General features: G+C 36.8%; 1 protein-coding gene across 6 annotated transcripts in view; it reads left to right on the forward strand.

The window, feature by feature from the left end:
• The window catches only part of ZGRF1 (zinc finger GRF-type containing 1), a 70,855-nt gene that overhangs the window by 3,154 nt on the left and 51,112 nt on the right, over window positions 1-16,589 (forward strand). For 3 of the 6 annotated variants that reach the window (XM_079920361.1, XM_079920360.1, XM_079920365.1), the window contains exons 2-6: window positions 401-488; window positions 1,622-1,702; window positions 8,011-8,070; window positions 10,349-10,534; window positions 10,840-13,051. In XM_079920361.1, coding sequence (XP_079776487.1) covers window positions 468-488; window positions 1,622-1,702; window positions 8,011-8,070; window positions 10,349-10,534; window positions 10,840-13,051 — 2,560 coding nt within the window. In that variant the 5' untranslated portion in view covers window positions 401-467. Of the gene's footprint in view, window positions 1-299; window positions 489-1,621; window positions 1,703-8,010; window positions 8,071-10,348; window positions 10,535-10,839; window positions 13,052-16,589 lie in introns of those variants that run through there. The other 3 variants (XM_079920364.1, XM_079920362.1, XM_079920363.1) reach the window with 3 other exon arrangements.

The raw sequence follows: 16,589 nt of genomic DNA on the forward strand, positions 1-16,589 counted from the left end.
TGTTTGCAGCCTACTAATTATTTTATATATTTTACTTGGTTTTGTCTTTACTTGGCAAATTCTTTTTCCACAGTGTAGTGTCACTATTCTATCGTGTCCTCAGTGGCAGATAATTTGATTATACCTGTGGGTTTTTTTTTTTTTTTTTTCTTGGCCATGCTGCATGGCTTGTGGGATCTTAGTTCCCTGACCAGGGATTGAACCCGGGCCCTTGTCAGTGAAAGCGTGGAGTCCTAACCAGTGGAGCGTCAGGGAATTCCCTATACCTGTGTTTGCCTTGATAGTTACATAGTCTCAGGACGCTTAGATGCCTCTCTCTGGTCAAGAGTTTGTGGGGGAAAAATTGTATTTGATACTCTGTTCATCAGGGTTGAATATTCTTTGTCATTTTTCATTTTAGGTGATATAAATTGTTGAATGACCACTGATTATTTTCTGGACCTGACTATATAATTTCAGAAGAAACAATGGAAAGCCAAGAATTTATTGTAAGTCTTACCAGTTTTCACTATTTCCTTTTTTCTTCCTTCTTTCCATGTTTCACAAATGTCTTGCCAGATTTAGCAAAAAAACCTAAAATAAATTAAAAAAAACCAAAAACCCAAACCTAAAAGAAGGGCACTCAGTTGAAATTGAATTTCAGATAAACAGTGAATAATTTTTTAGTATTAAGTATGTATGTCCCAAATATTGCCCTATATTGTGTCTGGCAACCCTACACATTGGTTATACAAAGTCCTTTGGAACAAATTCTTTGGAAGTTTGGGACCAGGAAATAATTTCTTTCTCTTGAAGGACTGGCATGACTCTTCTTGATTAGTGGTTCTTAACCTGTTTGGTCTCAGGACCCTTTTATACTCTTAAAAATTATTGAGGACCCCAAAGAATTTTTGATTATGGGCCTTATATCTAGTGCTGTCTTTCATATTAGAAATTATAATGGAAATTTTTAAAATGTTTATTAATTCATTAAAAATAATAAGCCCATTACATTTAACATAGATTACATTTTTAATGAAAAGTTTATGGTCCAATAACAACAGAAACGTATTGTAAAGAGTAGCAATGCTGTGCATTTTTTGCAAATCCCTTTAATATTTGACTTAATAGAAGCAGCTAGATTCTCAGATCTGCTTCTGCGTTCATTCGGAAATTGAATCTTGCAATATTGCATATATATAACCTTGGGAGCTTCTACTAAGTACATGATCAAAGGAGTGAGATTGAGATACATACAACATCATGAAAATAGTTCTGACTTCACAGACCCCTGAAAAAGTCTTGAGGGGGACACCTCCAGGAGTCTCTGTACTCCTGGACTTTGAGAACTGTACAATTTTTTCCATCCCACAAATGACTAGGAAGCTCAAAATAGTTTTTGTTGCTCAGTTAACTTTTCAGTTTCTTCCTTAGGTTTTACCTCTCCTTTCTCCCCTCCCTTGCCTTTTGCTACCAGGTATTTTTTGTTGTTGGTGTTTGTTGTTATTGTTATGATATCTGTGCTTTTATTTTGATAAAAGATGTCTTCAATATTTTTTGTAGGTAGGAAGGGTATAAAAATATATACATTTAATACTTGTAAATAGAAACCATTTCTTTCCTTTGTACTTTTGGAAATAAGGTACTATATACTCATCAAAAGATGAAGAAGTCAAAAGTGTGGCAAGATGGAATTCTGAAGATCACTCACTTAGGAAACAAAGTAAGTGCATAGCAGTTGACTATGGAGTCTAAGAGTTGGGTTCTTGCCTTTTGATTGAATATTAAGAAAACTCTGTAGATGATAAAATCTTAGATATGTCCATAAGCTGATGTGATATGAAAACAGAAGTTGTCAAATGATTCCCATACCACAGTGATTCATTTGTGCATTATAAAAGTTCAGTTAATACTATTTAATTGGGCTTCCCTGGTGGCGCAGTGGTTGAGGGTCTGCCTGCCGATGCAGGGGATGCGGGTTCGTGCCCCGGTCCGGGAGGATCCTACATGCCATGGAGCGGCTGGGCCCGTGGGCCATGTCCGCTGAGCCTGCGCGTCTGGAGCCTGTGCTCCGCAGCGGGAGAGGCCACAACAGTGAGAGGCCTGCGTACCGCAAAAAAAAAAAAAAAAACTATTTAATTTCTTCAGATTTTTTTAAAATTAGATTTTCTATGAAACTTTTCAGGAATTTTAGCACACTTTTTTCTTTTGTTTTTTTAAATTTATTTATTTATTTATGGCTGCGTTGGGTCTTTGTTGCTGTGTGTGGGCTTTCTCTAATTGCATTGAGCGGGGGGCTACTCTTCACTGCAGTGTGTGGGCTTCTTACTGCAGTGGCTTCTCTTGTTGTGGAGCATGGGCTCTAGGTGCATGGGCTTCAGTAGTTGTGGTACGTGGGCTCAGTAGTTGTGGCTCACGGGCTCTATAATGTGCAGACTCAGTAGTTGTGGCACACAGTCTTAGTTGCTCTGTGCCATGTGGGATCTTCCTGGATCAGGGCTTGAACCCATGTCCCCTGCATTGGCGGGCAGATTCTTAACCACTGTGCCACCAGGGAAGTCCTGGCACACTCTTTTTCTTTGCAGGTAATAAGAGTTTAACTATACAGAAAAAACTACTATTAAAATATATTTCTAGGGCTTCCCTGGTGGCGCAGTGGTTGAGAGTCCGCCTGCCGATGCAGGGGACATGGGTTCGTGCCCCGGTCCGGGAAGATCCCACATCCCGCGGAGTGGCTGGGCCCGTGAACCATGGCCGCCGAGCCTACGCGTCCGGAGCCTGTGCTCCGCAACGGGAGAGGCCACAACAGTGAGAGGCCCGCGTACCGCAAAAAAGAAAAAAACAAAAAACAAACAAACAAAAATGTATATATTTCTAACATAATAATGCTCACAGTGTAATGGTACACACAGAGTTGACATACCATTTTAGAAAAGCTGCCAATTTCTGAAATTATGTATAGAATTCTTCATTTTTGGATTTTCTTTGAATCTGTTATTTTATTATATGATCCTATCAGTCTTGAGAAAATTATTTACTAGGATAATCGTCAACCCTGCTAGATATGGTGATCCTTCCTTGGGTTTCCCACCCTGATTATCTCCATCTGTCAAATTTTCATGTTCTCCTCTTATCAGTTCTCGTGACCTTATTTAACACCCTTGTCTCTTCCATTCTTCACAACACTTCTTCATTTGACTTCTGTGACACCATGCTCTCCTGATGTTGCTTACTGCCCACTTCTGAGTATTTTCTGTGGGCTCATTCTCTTCCCATACTTAAAATTTTTAGTCAGGACTCAGGATTACATGCTCTTATATATAAAGATATATAAATTATCTCTGTCTCTCTCTCTTTGTTACTCCCTCTATGGAGAAGACAGAGATTTATTGTAAGGAATTGGCTTATGTGATCATGGAGGCTGACGAGTCCCACCATCTGTAGTTGGCAAGCTGGAGACCCAGGAGAACTAATAATGTGGCTTTAGTGTTTATGCCAACAGGCTTGAGACGCAGGAAGAGCCAGTATTTCAGTATGAGTCAGAAGGTAGGAAAAAACTGATGTCTCAGCTCAAAGACCGTCAGGCAGGAGGAGTTTTCTCTTACTTGGCTGTTGTGTTCTATATAGGCCCTCCACGGATGGGATGAGGCCCAGCCACAGAGCAATCTGCTGTAGTCATTTATTTTATTGAGGTATAGTTTTGACATTTAAGTTTCAGGTGTACAACTTAATGATTTGATATTTATATACATTGCAGAATGATCATAATAAGTCTACTTACCATCCATCACCATCCATAGTTAGAAAAATTCTTTTTCTTTTCTTTTCCTTGTGATGAGGGCTTTTAAGATTTACTCTCAGCAACTTTCAAATATACAATACAGTGTTACTAACTATAGTCACCATATTGTACATTATATCCCCATGACTTTTTTATTTTGTAGTGGATATTTGTATCTTTTGACCCCCTTCACCCATTTGGCCCATCACCCTGTTTTGATTTCTTTAAAAAAAACTTATCAAGTGCTTACTGTGTACCAGGCATAATGCTTTAAATGTATCAACTTACTTAGTCTTTATAAGTCCCGTATTAGTTACGTACTATTTTTATCTTTATTTTATTGATGATGAAGCTAAGGCTCAGAGAGATGAAGCCCATAGATCTCACAGCTAGAAAGTGGAGGAGTTGTTTATTAATTTAGATTTTTTGGCTCCAGAGCCCATGCCCTAACCATTCTATTGTTTCTTTTAATATTACTAATTTAAAAGAAGAACTTTATTATAGATGAGTTGATAACATATAGGACACATTGACAAGATTGTGGCCTCCTGAATGAAGCCAGCAGTTAAAGATCTCCATATTCTGTCCTTATTCTACATATCTATCACTCTGAAATTATCACTAAGAGAACATTTTTAATGTAGAAAGACTACTTATCATTTTTTAAATTAACATTTGATTTATTAAAACAGAAAAGTAGGAATTCCCTGGTGGTCTAGTGGTTAGGACTCTGCGCTTTCACTCAGGTTCAATCCCTGGTTGGGGAATTAAGATCCCGCAAGCTGTGCGGCGTGGCCAAAGAAAATAAAATAAAAGAGATGGTAGGGAAAGAAATGAGTACTGTTCTTTAAAAACAAAAAAAAAGAAACAACAAAGAACCAGAAAAGTAAAAGAAAAATTAGTTTTGCCTTAAGCCTTCAATTTCAGCTTACAGATCCTATTCAGTTTATAAACCTAGTTTAGTTTAACTTTTAGTAGAGTCCTAGCTTAATATTTAGTCAACTTAAGTCAAACAGGCTAGATACTTTTAAACTAATCCATTCACTGTCCAATGCTGTTCTGTAAAACTCTGGGGTTTTTTTTTGGGTGGTCTTCCTATTCAGTTAAGGCCAAGTCTTTAAAATCTTATAGTTTGTGTTATGTTAAAAAGACATATGATTGGATTCTGCCTGTCTTTCATGTCTTCTTTTGGCACAAAATCATAAGTATTAAGGTTATGCTAGTGGTATTATCCAACTTTATCTTCAACTATAGCTTATATTTATTGAGTGTCCATTATATACCTCACACTGATAGGTTACAGGAAAGCAAGATAAATACAAGTTAGTCCCAGAGAGTTTTTCTATGATCCAGGAAAATTAATAATCTCATATCCTAACCCTTGTTCCCAAATCCAAACTGTAAACTGTAAACTATTGTTTACAGTATTTTTCTTGATAGTAATGCCTTTTCTCTATGTATTCAGATCCTTACTGTCAGGGTTATTCATCTTCCATTAACTGAGTCATCATTCAGTAAACATATATTGCTGCTGGGCAGTGGGAAAATTCAAATAAGACGTATGGAAGCAGTGTAGAAGAGCAGTTAATGTCAAATAGACATTAGCCTGAATCCTGCTCTTCACTTACTAGATGTGTAATCTTGGCAAGTTATTTAGTCCCTCAAGGCGTATAGTCTCTTCTTTGTAAAATGGGGAAAATGATACTTCATAAAGTTTTCTTGAGGATTAAATAAGATAACAAACCTCTTAACGAAGTACCTGGCACATTTTAAGCATGCAATAAATAGTAACTGTTATAGTTTTTGTCTTCAAGGGAATTTTATCTAAGTGCCTAAGGATTAGAGTATTTACAGAGATATGCTTAAGGGTCTATGAGATTACAAATGAGAGACATCAAAATTGGACTCTGGTTCAGAGAAGTCTTTCCAGATGAAGAGTATATTTTTGAGTATTTGTTTTGTTTTGTAAACAAAATTGATAGGTCGGAAGGAGGGGAGCTGAAGATTGAAGATTGTGTCATTGCTGTAACGGTGTTGAGGTGTGGAACAGTGTGAAATATTTCTGGGGAATTATAAACAATTGACTCTGGCTGGAATGAAGGTCCCATGTGGGCAAACTGTAGAATACACAGCTAAAGAGGTAGGCAGGAGCCATATCATGAAGGACTTTGTGTGCTCAGCTTGAGGAGCCAGTGAAGAATTAGGAGTAGAAGAATGACATAATCATGTCTCTATTTTAGAAAGATCACTCTGGCAGCAATGTCTAACATACCTTTTAAGTTATGTAGGATGAAAGATTGGATTTCGGAAGACAGTTATAATAAAGAGGCTATAAAATAATGTAGATGAAAAGTGATGGGGGTCTGACTAAGGAGGCCTTAGCACTGACAATGGAGAGAAAGGATGATTAGAGAGAAATTGTGAAAATATTATAGAATCTTAAGGTCTTGGATATGGAAGGTGAAGAGAATCCAGAATGACTTCAGGTTTCTGTATTATGATTATGGTATTGAGTGAGATAGGATATCTGAAAAAGAAAAGCAAGTTTAGGGGGAACAATGAAGATTTACAGTTTCATTTTGAACATACCAAATTTTCAGTGTCATCAAAACACTCAAGTAATTGGCGATAGGGACCTGGAGCTCAGGAAACAGTTTTGGGCTACTGATGCAGATTGGGAGTACTTGGCATTTAGATGATATTTGAAGCTCCTGGAGTGGATTCGTTCATTCATTTATTTAACAAATACTTTTTGAGCACCTGTTAGGAGTTACACACTGTTCTAGTAGATGCAGCAGGTAACAAAACAGTTAAATCCCTGGCTTTGTGGAAATAACATGGAGGAGACAGACCAGTAAACTAAATGAAGATGTATGTCTAGTGAGTTAGGCAAACAACAAGTAGAGTGAGCAAGGGTAAGAATGAAGATAAAGGGGACTATGTAGGCCTTATTGGCTAATGTAGGGACTTTTGTCTTATTCTTTGGGAGCTGTGGAGACATTTGAGCAGAAGTGTGACATGAATTTTGTGCATAATATGCTCAGGGATGGAGAATAGAATGTAAAGAGTAGAGAAGAAAAGGTAGGAGACCTTAGAAATACCAAAATTTTTAACTGCTTTATTGAGATATAATTCACACATTTTTCATTACACCCATTTAAAGTATACAACTCAATATATTCACAGAGTTTTGCAACTATTACTGCAGTCTAATTTTAGAATATTTTTGTCACCCCCAGGAAGAAATACCATAAAGGCACTACTCAGTCCTAATCTACTTACTGTCTCGACACATTTGTGTATCCTGGACTATTCACATGAATGGAATGATACAATAAGTGGTCTTTTGCGAATGACTTCTTTCATTTAGCATGTTTTCAAGGTTCATCCATGTTGAAGCATGTACCAATACTTTATTCCTTTTTATTGCTGAATAATATTCTACTTTATGGATATATCCCACTTTGTTTATCCATTCATCAATTGATGAACTTTTTTGAGTTGTTCCTACTTTTTGGTATTATGAACAATGCTGCTCTGAACATTTGTATGCAACTTTTTCTGAAAACATGTTTTCATTTCTCTGTACGTATATCGTACTTAGGACTGGAATTGCTGGATCATGTGGTAACTCTGTGTTCAATCTTTTAAGGAACTGCTAACTATTATCCAAAGTGATGGAAACAGCAATGTTTAAGGGGCTAGTAGAGAAGCCGCTATGAAAAATGGCTAGAGAGCTAGAGAGACACGAGGAGAAAGCCAGAAAATGACAATCACCTTGGTTTCCTTTTTCTCCCATATCCTGCATGTTCGATAAGTTTTACTCTTTATGCCTCTTATACAATTGTCTTATCCCAGTGCTAATGACTTATTTCAAACTCTAATTATCTCCTTGATCCTTCATATCATACCATTACAATAATCTCTTTACTGATCGTGTTTCCTGTTTTGCCTCCTGTAACTCATTCCAATTCTGTCTTCTCCCTGATTCCATTCCAAGATTCTCCTGGTAGGGAATAAGTTGTTGAATTTATGTGTATGCCTTTGCTCTTTTGCACACACTGAATGGATGCTTAGAAAACATTTGAGATAGATGCACTTTCTAATCCAAGTTTACAAAGTGGGTAATCCTTTCAGTACATGATTTACTTATATAACAATTTTTGATTTGCTTTGAAGATGTTTAAGAAAAGTGGAATTGTGTTGTGTCCCTTTTTAACATTTTTAACACTTTTTTTGTTTTAATATAGGCAATTCTATACGATGACAAAGGAGAATGTTTGGAGAGTTTATTTCTTAAGTGCCTTGAGGTATTTTAATTTATCTTATTTTTAAGTTATTGTTAAATCTTAATTCCTTTGTGAATATTGTTAAATAGTATAGTAATGGTACTAATACTAGTAATTATAGCTAGTATTTATTGAACATTTATTATTAGCCAGACTCTGCTAAAAGCTTTTAGGTATTTTTTCATTTAACCTTTATACAACCCTGTGATTTTTTTTTTTTTTTTTTTTGCGGTACGCAGGCCTCTCACTGTTGTGGCCTCTCCCGTTGCGGAGCACAGGCTTCAGACGCGCAGGCTCAGTGGCCATGGCTCACAGGCCCAGCTGCTCCGCGGCATGTGGGATCTTCCCGGACCGGGGCATGAACCCGTGTCCCCTGCATCAGCGGGCTGACTCTCAACCACTGCACCACCAGGGAAGCCCGGACCCTGTGATTTTTATAGATTAGGAGTATAGTGCTGAAAGTTTAAATAACTTGCCCATGCTTATAGAGTTAAAGTGGTAAGGCTGAGATTTGAACCCAGAAAGTGACTCTAAATCTATTATGTGGTTTTGATAAGCAGAGACCTACAGTGGGATATATTTTGTGAAATTATTCCTATTTAAAATATTTTCTCAAATATTTATTCCATGTTTTCCTCTGTTGGAAAATGGAAGGGAATATTTTAGTGTAAAGATTAAGGATATTAGAATTTGTTTGTTCTTGGTTTATTTCCCACTTTCACATACTTCCTAGCTAACCTAACCTCTCTGTGTTCAGCTTCTCGGCTGTCAAATGTAGACCGGAGACAGCCTACTCAGTTGGTGGGAAAGTTAGAAATAGCTTAGGCAAAGTGCTTAGCAGTTTAGTACAGTGATTTTCAAAGTGCTAAAATGCATACATATTCTTATTATCACTGTGTTGATTTTGACCATGGTACTTAACCTGTTTTTAAATTTTATGACAGTAGTGGTTGTGGAATTTTTATACTTACCAAAAGAGGGTCTTGGAGAAGCCCTGTTTTAGTAGATACTTAGTGATGGTAATGACTGTTGTTATTATTTCATTTAAAATTATTTCATGAGTAAAGATTGAGCACATTATCTGTGATAATACACAGATTTTGTATATTATCAACTAGGTTGATAATCTTGTGTTTATGCTGCAGTCAGAAGTGGTCGCAAGTGCTGTATTTGTTAATTAAAGTGATTAAAAATTCTTTCTTGGGAATATGATTAAGAACTAACAATTAATAATTTGTGATAATTATGAGTATGTATGTAATTCACATTAATTTATAAAGATATATATATAACTGATTAATAACTTTAATTGTTTTTTAATTAATTTTTTTTAGCTGCATTGGGTCTTTGTTGCTGCGCACAGGCTTTTTCTAATTGTGGCGAGCGGGGGCTACTCTTCATTGCGGTGCGCGGGCTTCTCATTGCAGTGGCTTCTCTTGTTGCGAAGCACAGGCTCTAGGTGCGCAGGGTCAGTAGTTGTGGCACATGGGCTTACTTGCTCTGCGGCATGTGGGATCTTCCCGGACCAGGGCTCAAATCCGTGTCCCCTGCATTGGCAGGCAGATTCTTAACCACTGCACCACCAGGGAAGTCCCTAATAACTCTAATTTAAAAATTACATTTAGATTTATGAATTCTAGGTGAATTGAGAGGAGGCATCTTTTCCTTGCTTGTCTTTGTATCCTCGGCATGTAACAAAAGTTCTCACATAGGTCCCTAATATGTATTTTTTTTAGTATAAATTTATTTATTTATTTTTCGCTGTGTTGGGTCTTCGTTGCTGCGCACGGGCTTTCTCTAGTTGCGGTGAACGGGGGCTACTCTTTGTTGCGGTGCACGAGCTTCTCGTTGAGGTGGCTTCTCTTGTTGCAGAGCATGGGCTCTAGGCATGAGGGCTTCAGTAGTTGTGGCTCACGGGCTCTAGAGTGCCGGCTCAGTAGTTGTGGCGCACGGGCTTAGTTGCTCTGCGGCATATGGGATCTTCCCGGACCAGGGCTTGAACCCGTGTCCGCAGCATGGCCAGGCAGATTCTTAACCACCGCACCACCGGGGAAGTCCCCCTAATATATATTGTTGAATAAACAAATTAGTGAATTTTTTTTGTTGTATTACTTTTTTTTGTTCTTGTTGATAGTTAACTAGTGCATAGTAATCAATAATTTAGTTATTGATTCATTCATTCAACAACTATTTATTGAATATCCATTGTGTCTTTGCTTGTGCTAGAAGCTTATTGGAACACATAGGTAATCAAATAATTAGATGTATATGATCTTGATGTTAATTCTTTAAAATTTAGGTGAAACCTGGAGATGATTTAGAAAGTGATCGATACTTAATCACAGTTGAGGAGGTTAAAGTTACTGGAAGCACAGCTGTCAAACAGGATGTTGTTAAAGAAGCACCAGCATTGAATTCAAAGAGGTTTATATCTTCTGGCCGGTCCCTTGGGTGTCAGCCTGCTGGTTTAAAAAGGAAGTTTGCTGTAAGTTTCTCTGTTGAAAATAATAAATCAATATATATTTATAAAATTGTTTTAAGAAGTAGTGAATTGTGAAGCTATTGTACTGTATGATTAAAACAGTGCTTCATAGTATATGCTTAGGTAGGAAGGAAGTAAACCTTAATCTTAATACAAATGAGTGTTTGTATTTTAGCTTAGCAAACTTTATATCTTAATTATTACCTTGTAAAACATCCACATTCCTTTTTCTTTTTTTTTTTTAGTCAGTTCATTTTACATTTTCTTTATAGGATATAGAACAGCTAATAATTGTTTAATATTTTTAGGGTTTTCAAGGACCGCGTCAAGTGCCGAAGAAAATGGTTATTACAGAAAATAATGAATCGGCTGTTTCATTTGAAGCTAAGAAGCCTGGTCCTATTTTTCTTCCTCCATTGTACAGCACACCTCCTTTGTTTTCTACATTTGGCAAGAAAGATATAAATAATATACCAACAGACCCTGAGAACATTGTCACTTACAAGAACAGAGAGAGAAATGGCATACCTTTTTCTTCACTTGTCTCTACTTCGTCCTTCAAGGTTAACCCAGAAATGCTATGTGAAGAAAATTATTTTTGCTCTCCTGTCAGTTTTGTAAATAAGCATTCAGATTCTTTACTGACCAATGAGCCCATGAAAAGAGAGAGTTTGGTATCTCACTGTTTAGGAGTTTCACAAAATATTAGAAGCAAAGCCCAAATATTAGCTCTTCTGAAGTCCAAATCAACTAGTATGTCTAAGGAACTAAATTCTGAGATTACAGGACATTTCCCTCAGATGCAACCACAAGGAAGTTTAAAAATTCCTACTAAACCAAAGTGCTTAATTGAACAAGAAGAGTATGCTGAGGTGAAGAGCACAGAAAGTTTACACTACCAGCATCAATCAGAAAATACCATGAGAAATAAAAGCCGGTGGGCCATGTATTTATCCTCACAGAGTTCGCCTATACATTCCTCTACGGTAGATGGAAATGATATAGAAAAAAACCCCAAGGCCCAAGTTGGTAATTTAAACTTGAAAGACCTTTTGGTGCAAAAAAGGATACAGTTCTTTGAAACAGGTGCTGAAAATGGAAAAAACTATAACGAAGACAAGCCAGTAGATGATAATGATCAGACCTGGGATCAAGAAGGAAAATTAGAAATTCCTTCATTCTGTGATAGCAGCAGCTTACCAGTTACCTGTAGTAACGCAGAAAATGATGGCTTTTTATCAGAATCTGACATTCAAAAAAATAATAAAAGACCTCTTAATCAAAATGACCAGATGGGCATAAAAGGGTCAATTCTCATTAGAAAAAAAGCTCAGGAGATAGATATACGTGGAACACCAGAAAAGGAGTATAAACATCTACAAATTGAATCTTCACTAAGTAACAATTCTGGGATCTCTGATGATAATACGGACATATTTTCTAAAAGTAGTACTAATAATGAACTCCTTAATAATATTCATGAACCTATGAGTAATGTAACACAGCCACTTGTGGAGGTCACATTTAATCTAAAGAATTTTGAAACCAGTGACACTGAGGAGGAATCAGAGGAAAGCAACAGAATTTCCCAGGATTCAGAGGGTTGGGTGAAAGAAACTTTGGTTAATGACGGCAATTCAAGATGTGAGAATATAAGCTGTAAAGAAGTTGGCAGTGAACACTTGCCTCTCTTAACGTCTACTGGGGACAAACTATCAGAGACATTTCCCATGAAAGAGATTCTGCCATCACAGTTTTGTGATAAAACGTGTGTAGGTTTTGACAGAGGACCTTGGAAAGCTGGAAGCACTGGAAAAGAAATAGAGGAGGAGTGGAGTGACACATTAAGCAATTTTGACTCATCCTTAGAGTGGACTGATGATGTATATGCAGAAAATAATGAAGGCAGTAATAAATCTATTAGTGCTTCATTCCCAAATAAATCTGAAAGTATAAACACGAATTTACATATTCCTCATTTTTTAAACATAGCCACTCATCAGAATCCTGAAAAAAACCTATTTTCAGAACAGGCTCAGCCTCGGCCTTTTATTATGGGAAGTGACTTGGACAAAAATTCCAAACAGGTTTTACCATTAACCTCTAGCAGTAACAACAGTATCCAGCTATTAAATGCCAGTCAGATTCACTCTGAAGAATGTATTGCACTTGATAAATCACATACCCAAGTTTCCAATTCTTTGTTTTACCCTTTGGGAAAAAAACATCCTATTTCCAAAGACACAGAATCACATGTTCCTGAATCTGAAGACTTGGGAAGGACTAGAAGTTTACCCCAGGACCATATTGATGTAGAAACTGCTGGAGAAAGCAAACAATACTGGAATAATCCTAGACATTCTTCAGAACTTTCCAGATTAGTAAATAGCATTTCCCTATTAAAATCATTGTCTGAACACAGTACGGCTTTGGAAGGCTTGGAAGTATTGAAAAAGAGGAATACCGCTTTTAAACAACAAGGAACTCGGCAGACCGATGAGCCAGATAGCAATCCTGAAGGTTAGAATGTCATGTCTGTTTTGGATTGTTCTCTTTATAGTTCAAAGGATGAGGAGATATTTGCTCTGGAGGCTACATTAAGAATTACATGGTATTTAAATAGGTAATACATGTACTTGATAAAATCAACTGTAATAGAGGATAATATAGTGAAAAGTAAGTCTCCTTCCTACCACAGCCCTTCAGTCCACTCAGAATTAGCAGTCTTCTTCCAGAGTATTCTTTCAAAAATATGTGTATATAAGCATATATAGGCACATATAAGCAAATATGTGTGTGTGTTATAATCCATTTCTGTCGTTATACATTTTTGGTCATGTGCTAGGAGATACTTTTTTAAGAAAAACGTCATGAGCTCATATTGATATCTCTAACTCCAGTTCTAAACCACAGGGTTCTTCCTTTCTTCCCTTCATTCCATAATTGTGTTTCTTTATTCTCAGAGTGGAAAGGGTCCTGGTGCCCAGCAGCATCAGTATATTTACTTCCTCAATTCTATGGTGTGCACCAAATGGTTTCCAAATTGTTAAACCAATATCACTACTGGCAAAAAAATTTGTAAAGCTTACAAATTCCTTGGAGTTTTTCTTTGTTTCCATTTTTTTTTAAACTGGTTGTGTTTTGTTTCTTTGTTTGTGTTTAGAGTATATCCTGAGAGTATAGAGTTGGAGTATTATGTTCCAAAGTTATTGGGTACTTTTTTTTCTTTACCGTGATTATGTTATCATTTGATATATAGTTAAGTTCATCGTCTATATTTCGTATGAGGATATAGTTGATTTATTCTTTAAAAAATTTTTTTTTCTGACTATGTAGAATATTAACTGAGTACAAAAATCAAAACTGTATAAAGACATATACTCAGATTCCTTCCTTATGCCTTCCATCCTATTCCTACCTGCTGTAGGTAACCAATATGTCATACTTGTGGTCTGGTTTTTATTTTTTACTTTTTTGCAAAAATAGACACCTCCCGGTATAAATTCTTGTTTCCCTTTATTCAACATAAGATACTGTGCTCTGTATTCTTTAGCACCTTGATTCTTTTCACTTAATAATATATCCTGGAAATCACTACCTATCACTTCATAGGACTCATCCTCATTTTATTTGTTTATAGCTATATAATATTTTACTGTGTGGATGAACCATCATTTTTGCAACCAGTCTCCAGTATTTTGCTATTGCAAATAATGTGACAATAAGTAACTTTATATATCTGTATCTATATAACTGTATGGACTTTTTGCATGTTACTGCAGGTATGTCTTCAGGGCAAATTCCTAGCAGTAAGGTTGTTGGGTAAAGTTGTGTCTTTGTTAGATACTTCAAAATTCTCTTGAAGGAATCATACCATTTCTCATTCCCACCAATAATGTATGAGAGTGCCTGTTTCTCCATAGCATTGCCAGTAGAGTATTTTGCCAAGCTTTTGAATTTTTACCAATCTAATAGATGAGAAATGAGAGTGTATTTTAAATTTGTATTTCTTTCACTACAAGTGAAATTGAGCTTTTCATATGTTTAAGCATCATTTGTATGTCTTTTTTCATGAATAGTCTGCTCTACTCTTTTGTCCAGTCTTTTGATGGTTGTTGGTCTTTTATTCTCTTTTACTTGGAAGAGCTCTTTATGTATTAGAAATAGCAGCCCTTTATCTATGTTGCAGATATTTTCTTTCAGTATGTCATTGATTGGTCTTTTGACTTGGCTTGTGGAACGTTGCCAATAGCATTTTTTTTTAAGAAAAATAATATTATAGGACATAAATATTATGTACACATGAATGTGAATGAACAGTGTACTCAAAAGTTAAAATTGAACTCTTCTTTGAATATCTCAAGGAATCCCTGAGAAAAATAGGAATAAATTATTGTACCTAGTAAAATGTTTCTTTCAAATGTAGTTAAATATGATGACTATTATTACAGTTTATTTTCTTTTTTTAAAAAATAAGTTTATTTATTTATTTTTGGCTGCATCAGGTCTTCGTTGCTGCTTGTGGGCTTTCTCTAACTGTGGCAAGTGGGGGGCTACTCTTCGTTGTGGTGCGCGGGTTTCTCATTGTGGTTTCTTCTGTTGCGGAGTACGGGTTCTAGGCATGCAGGCTTCAGTAGTTGTGGCATGCAGGCTTGGTAGTTGTGGATCACGGGCTCTAGAGCGCAGGCTCAGTAGTTGTGACGCATGGGCTTAGTTGCTCCGCGGCATGTGGGATCTTCCCGGACTGGGGCTGGAACCTGTGTCCCCTGCATTGGCAGGCGGATTCTTAACCATTGTGCCACCAGGGAAGTCCCTACGGTTTATTTTCTAAAAAATTAAAAATAAGAAGAAACCTATTGAAAAATAAATATGGGTAGATGTAGTTATGCAATGTCGTATAAGGATATAAATTCCTAATATGAAGGTTTAGAAATTACAGAATTTAGTTTTGGGAAATTTATTCTTTTTTCTCATCAAGTTGGAAAAGAGGATTACAGTTGATTCTCATTATTTGTGGTGGTTGTGTTCTATAAAGTTACCAAACAGTGGATTAGTGAAAAATAGGCCATTGCTTTTTGGAGAAATGCAGGGTTAGGTTCCTTCAAACCTCTGGTCAGAACATTTTCATCAACTGATCAGTACAAAACCTTGTTTTATGTGTGTTTTCATTTAAAGATTCCTTATTTAATATATATTGGTGATCGATTAACACTGAACTTATGACCAATAGCACTGTAACTAACTCATGCCTGAATGAAACTTACCACATGTTTCCTACATAAGGGACGTCAGAGCCTTCTTGCACTTAGGAACACTAGGCAGCACTATGCTTAGGGAACATTTTAAATAGCAAAGTCACCAATAAAAAGCCCCCAAATATGAAAAATGTACTAAATAGATCACAAGAAGGACACTTGTTTGTAGCATGAGGGCTGGAATTAGAAGGCAGAATGTCGCCTTGTTCTACCTCAGCTGGGAATGTGCATGTCAAGCAACTCACTTTTCGTAGCTCTGCATGTCTGCAGATGATCTCAGAAACACAGTATTGATTTGGGGGTTACAAATAAATTTTAGCAAATAGGCGGAATCTGTGAATAATGAGGATTGACTGTATTTTCTGACATAAATATATTTCTCTAAAAATGATTAAGTTGGTTTTCTTGAGACAATTTGAGAATTGGAATTATTTTTATTGGAATATAGCAAATGACTTCATGGATTTTAATACAGAATTAGAAAAGAATCTGTTTTACCACCATTTTAGAATGTGTGAAAGTGTTAAAAAACATTTTCTCGGGCTTCCCTGGTGGCACAGTGGTTGAGAGTCCGCCTGCCGATGCAGGGGACGCGGGTTCGTGCCCCGGTCCGGAAGGATCCCACGTGCCGCGGAGTGGCTGGGCCCGTGAGCCGTGGCCGCTGGGCCTGGGCGTCCGGGGCCTGTGCTCCGCAACGGGAGAGGCCACAACAGTGAGAGGCCCGCGTACCGCAAAAAAAAAAACATTTTCTCCATTATCTTCAAGTTTTTGTGAGATGGCTGGATATATTTTAGAAATGTTAA

Source organism: Stenella coeruleoalba, assembly GCF_951394435.1.
Source record: "Stenella coeruleoalba genome assembly, chromosome: 4".
Lineage (NCBI taxonomy): Eukaryota > Metazoa > Chordata > Mammalia > Artiodactyla > Delphinidae > Stenella > Stenella coeruleoalba.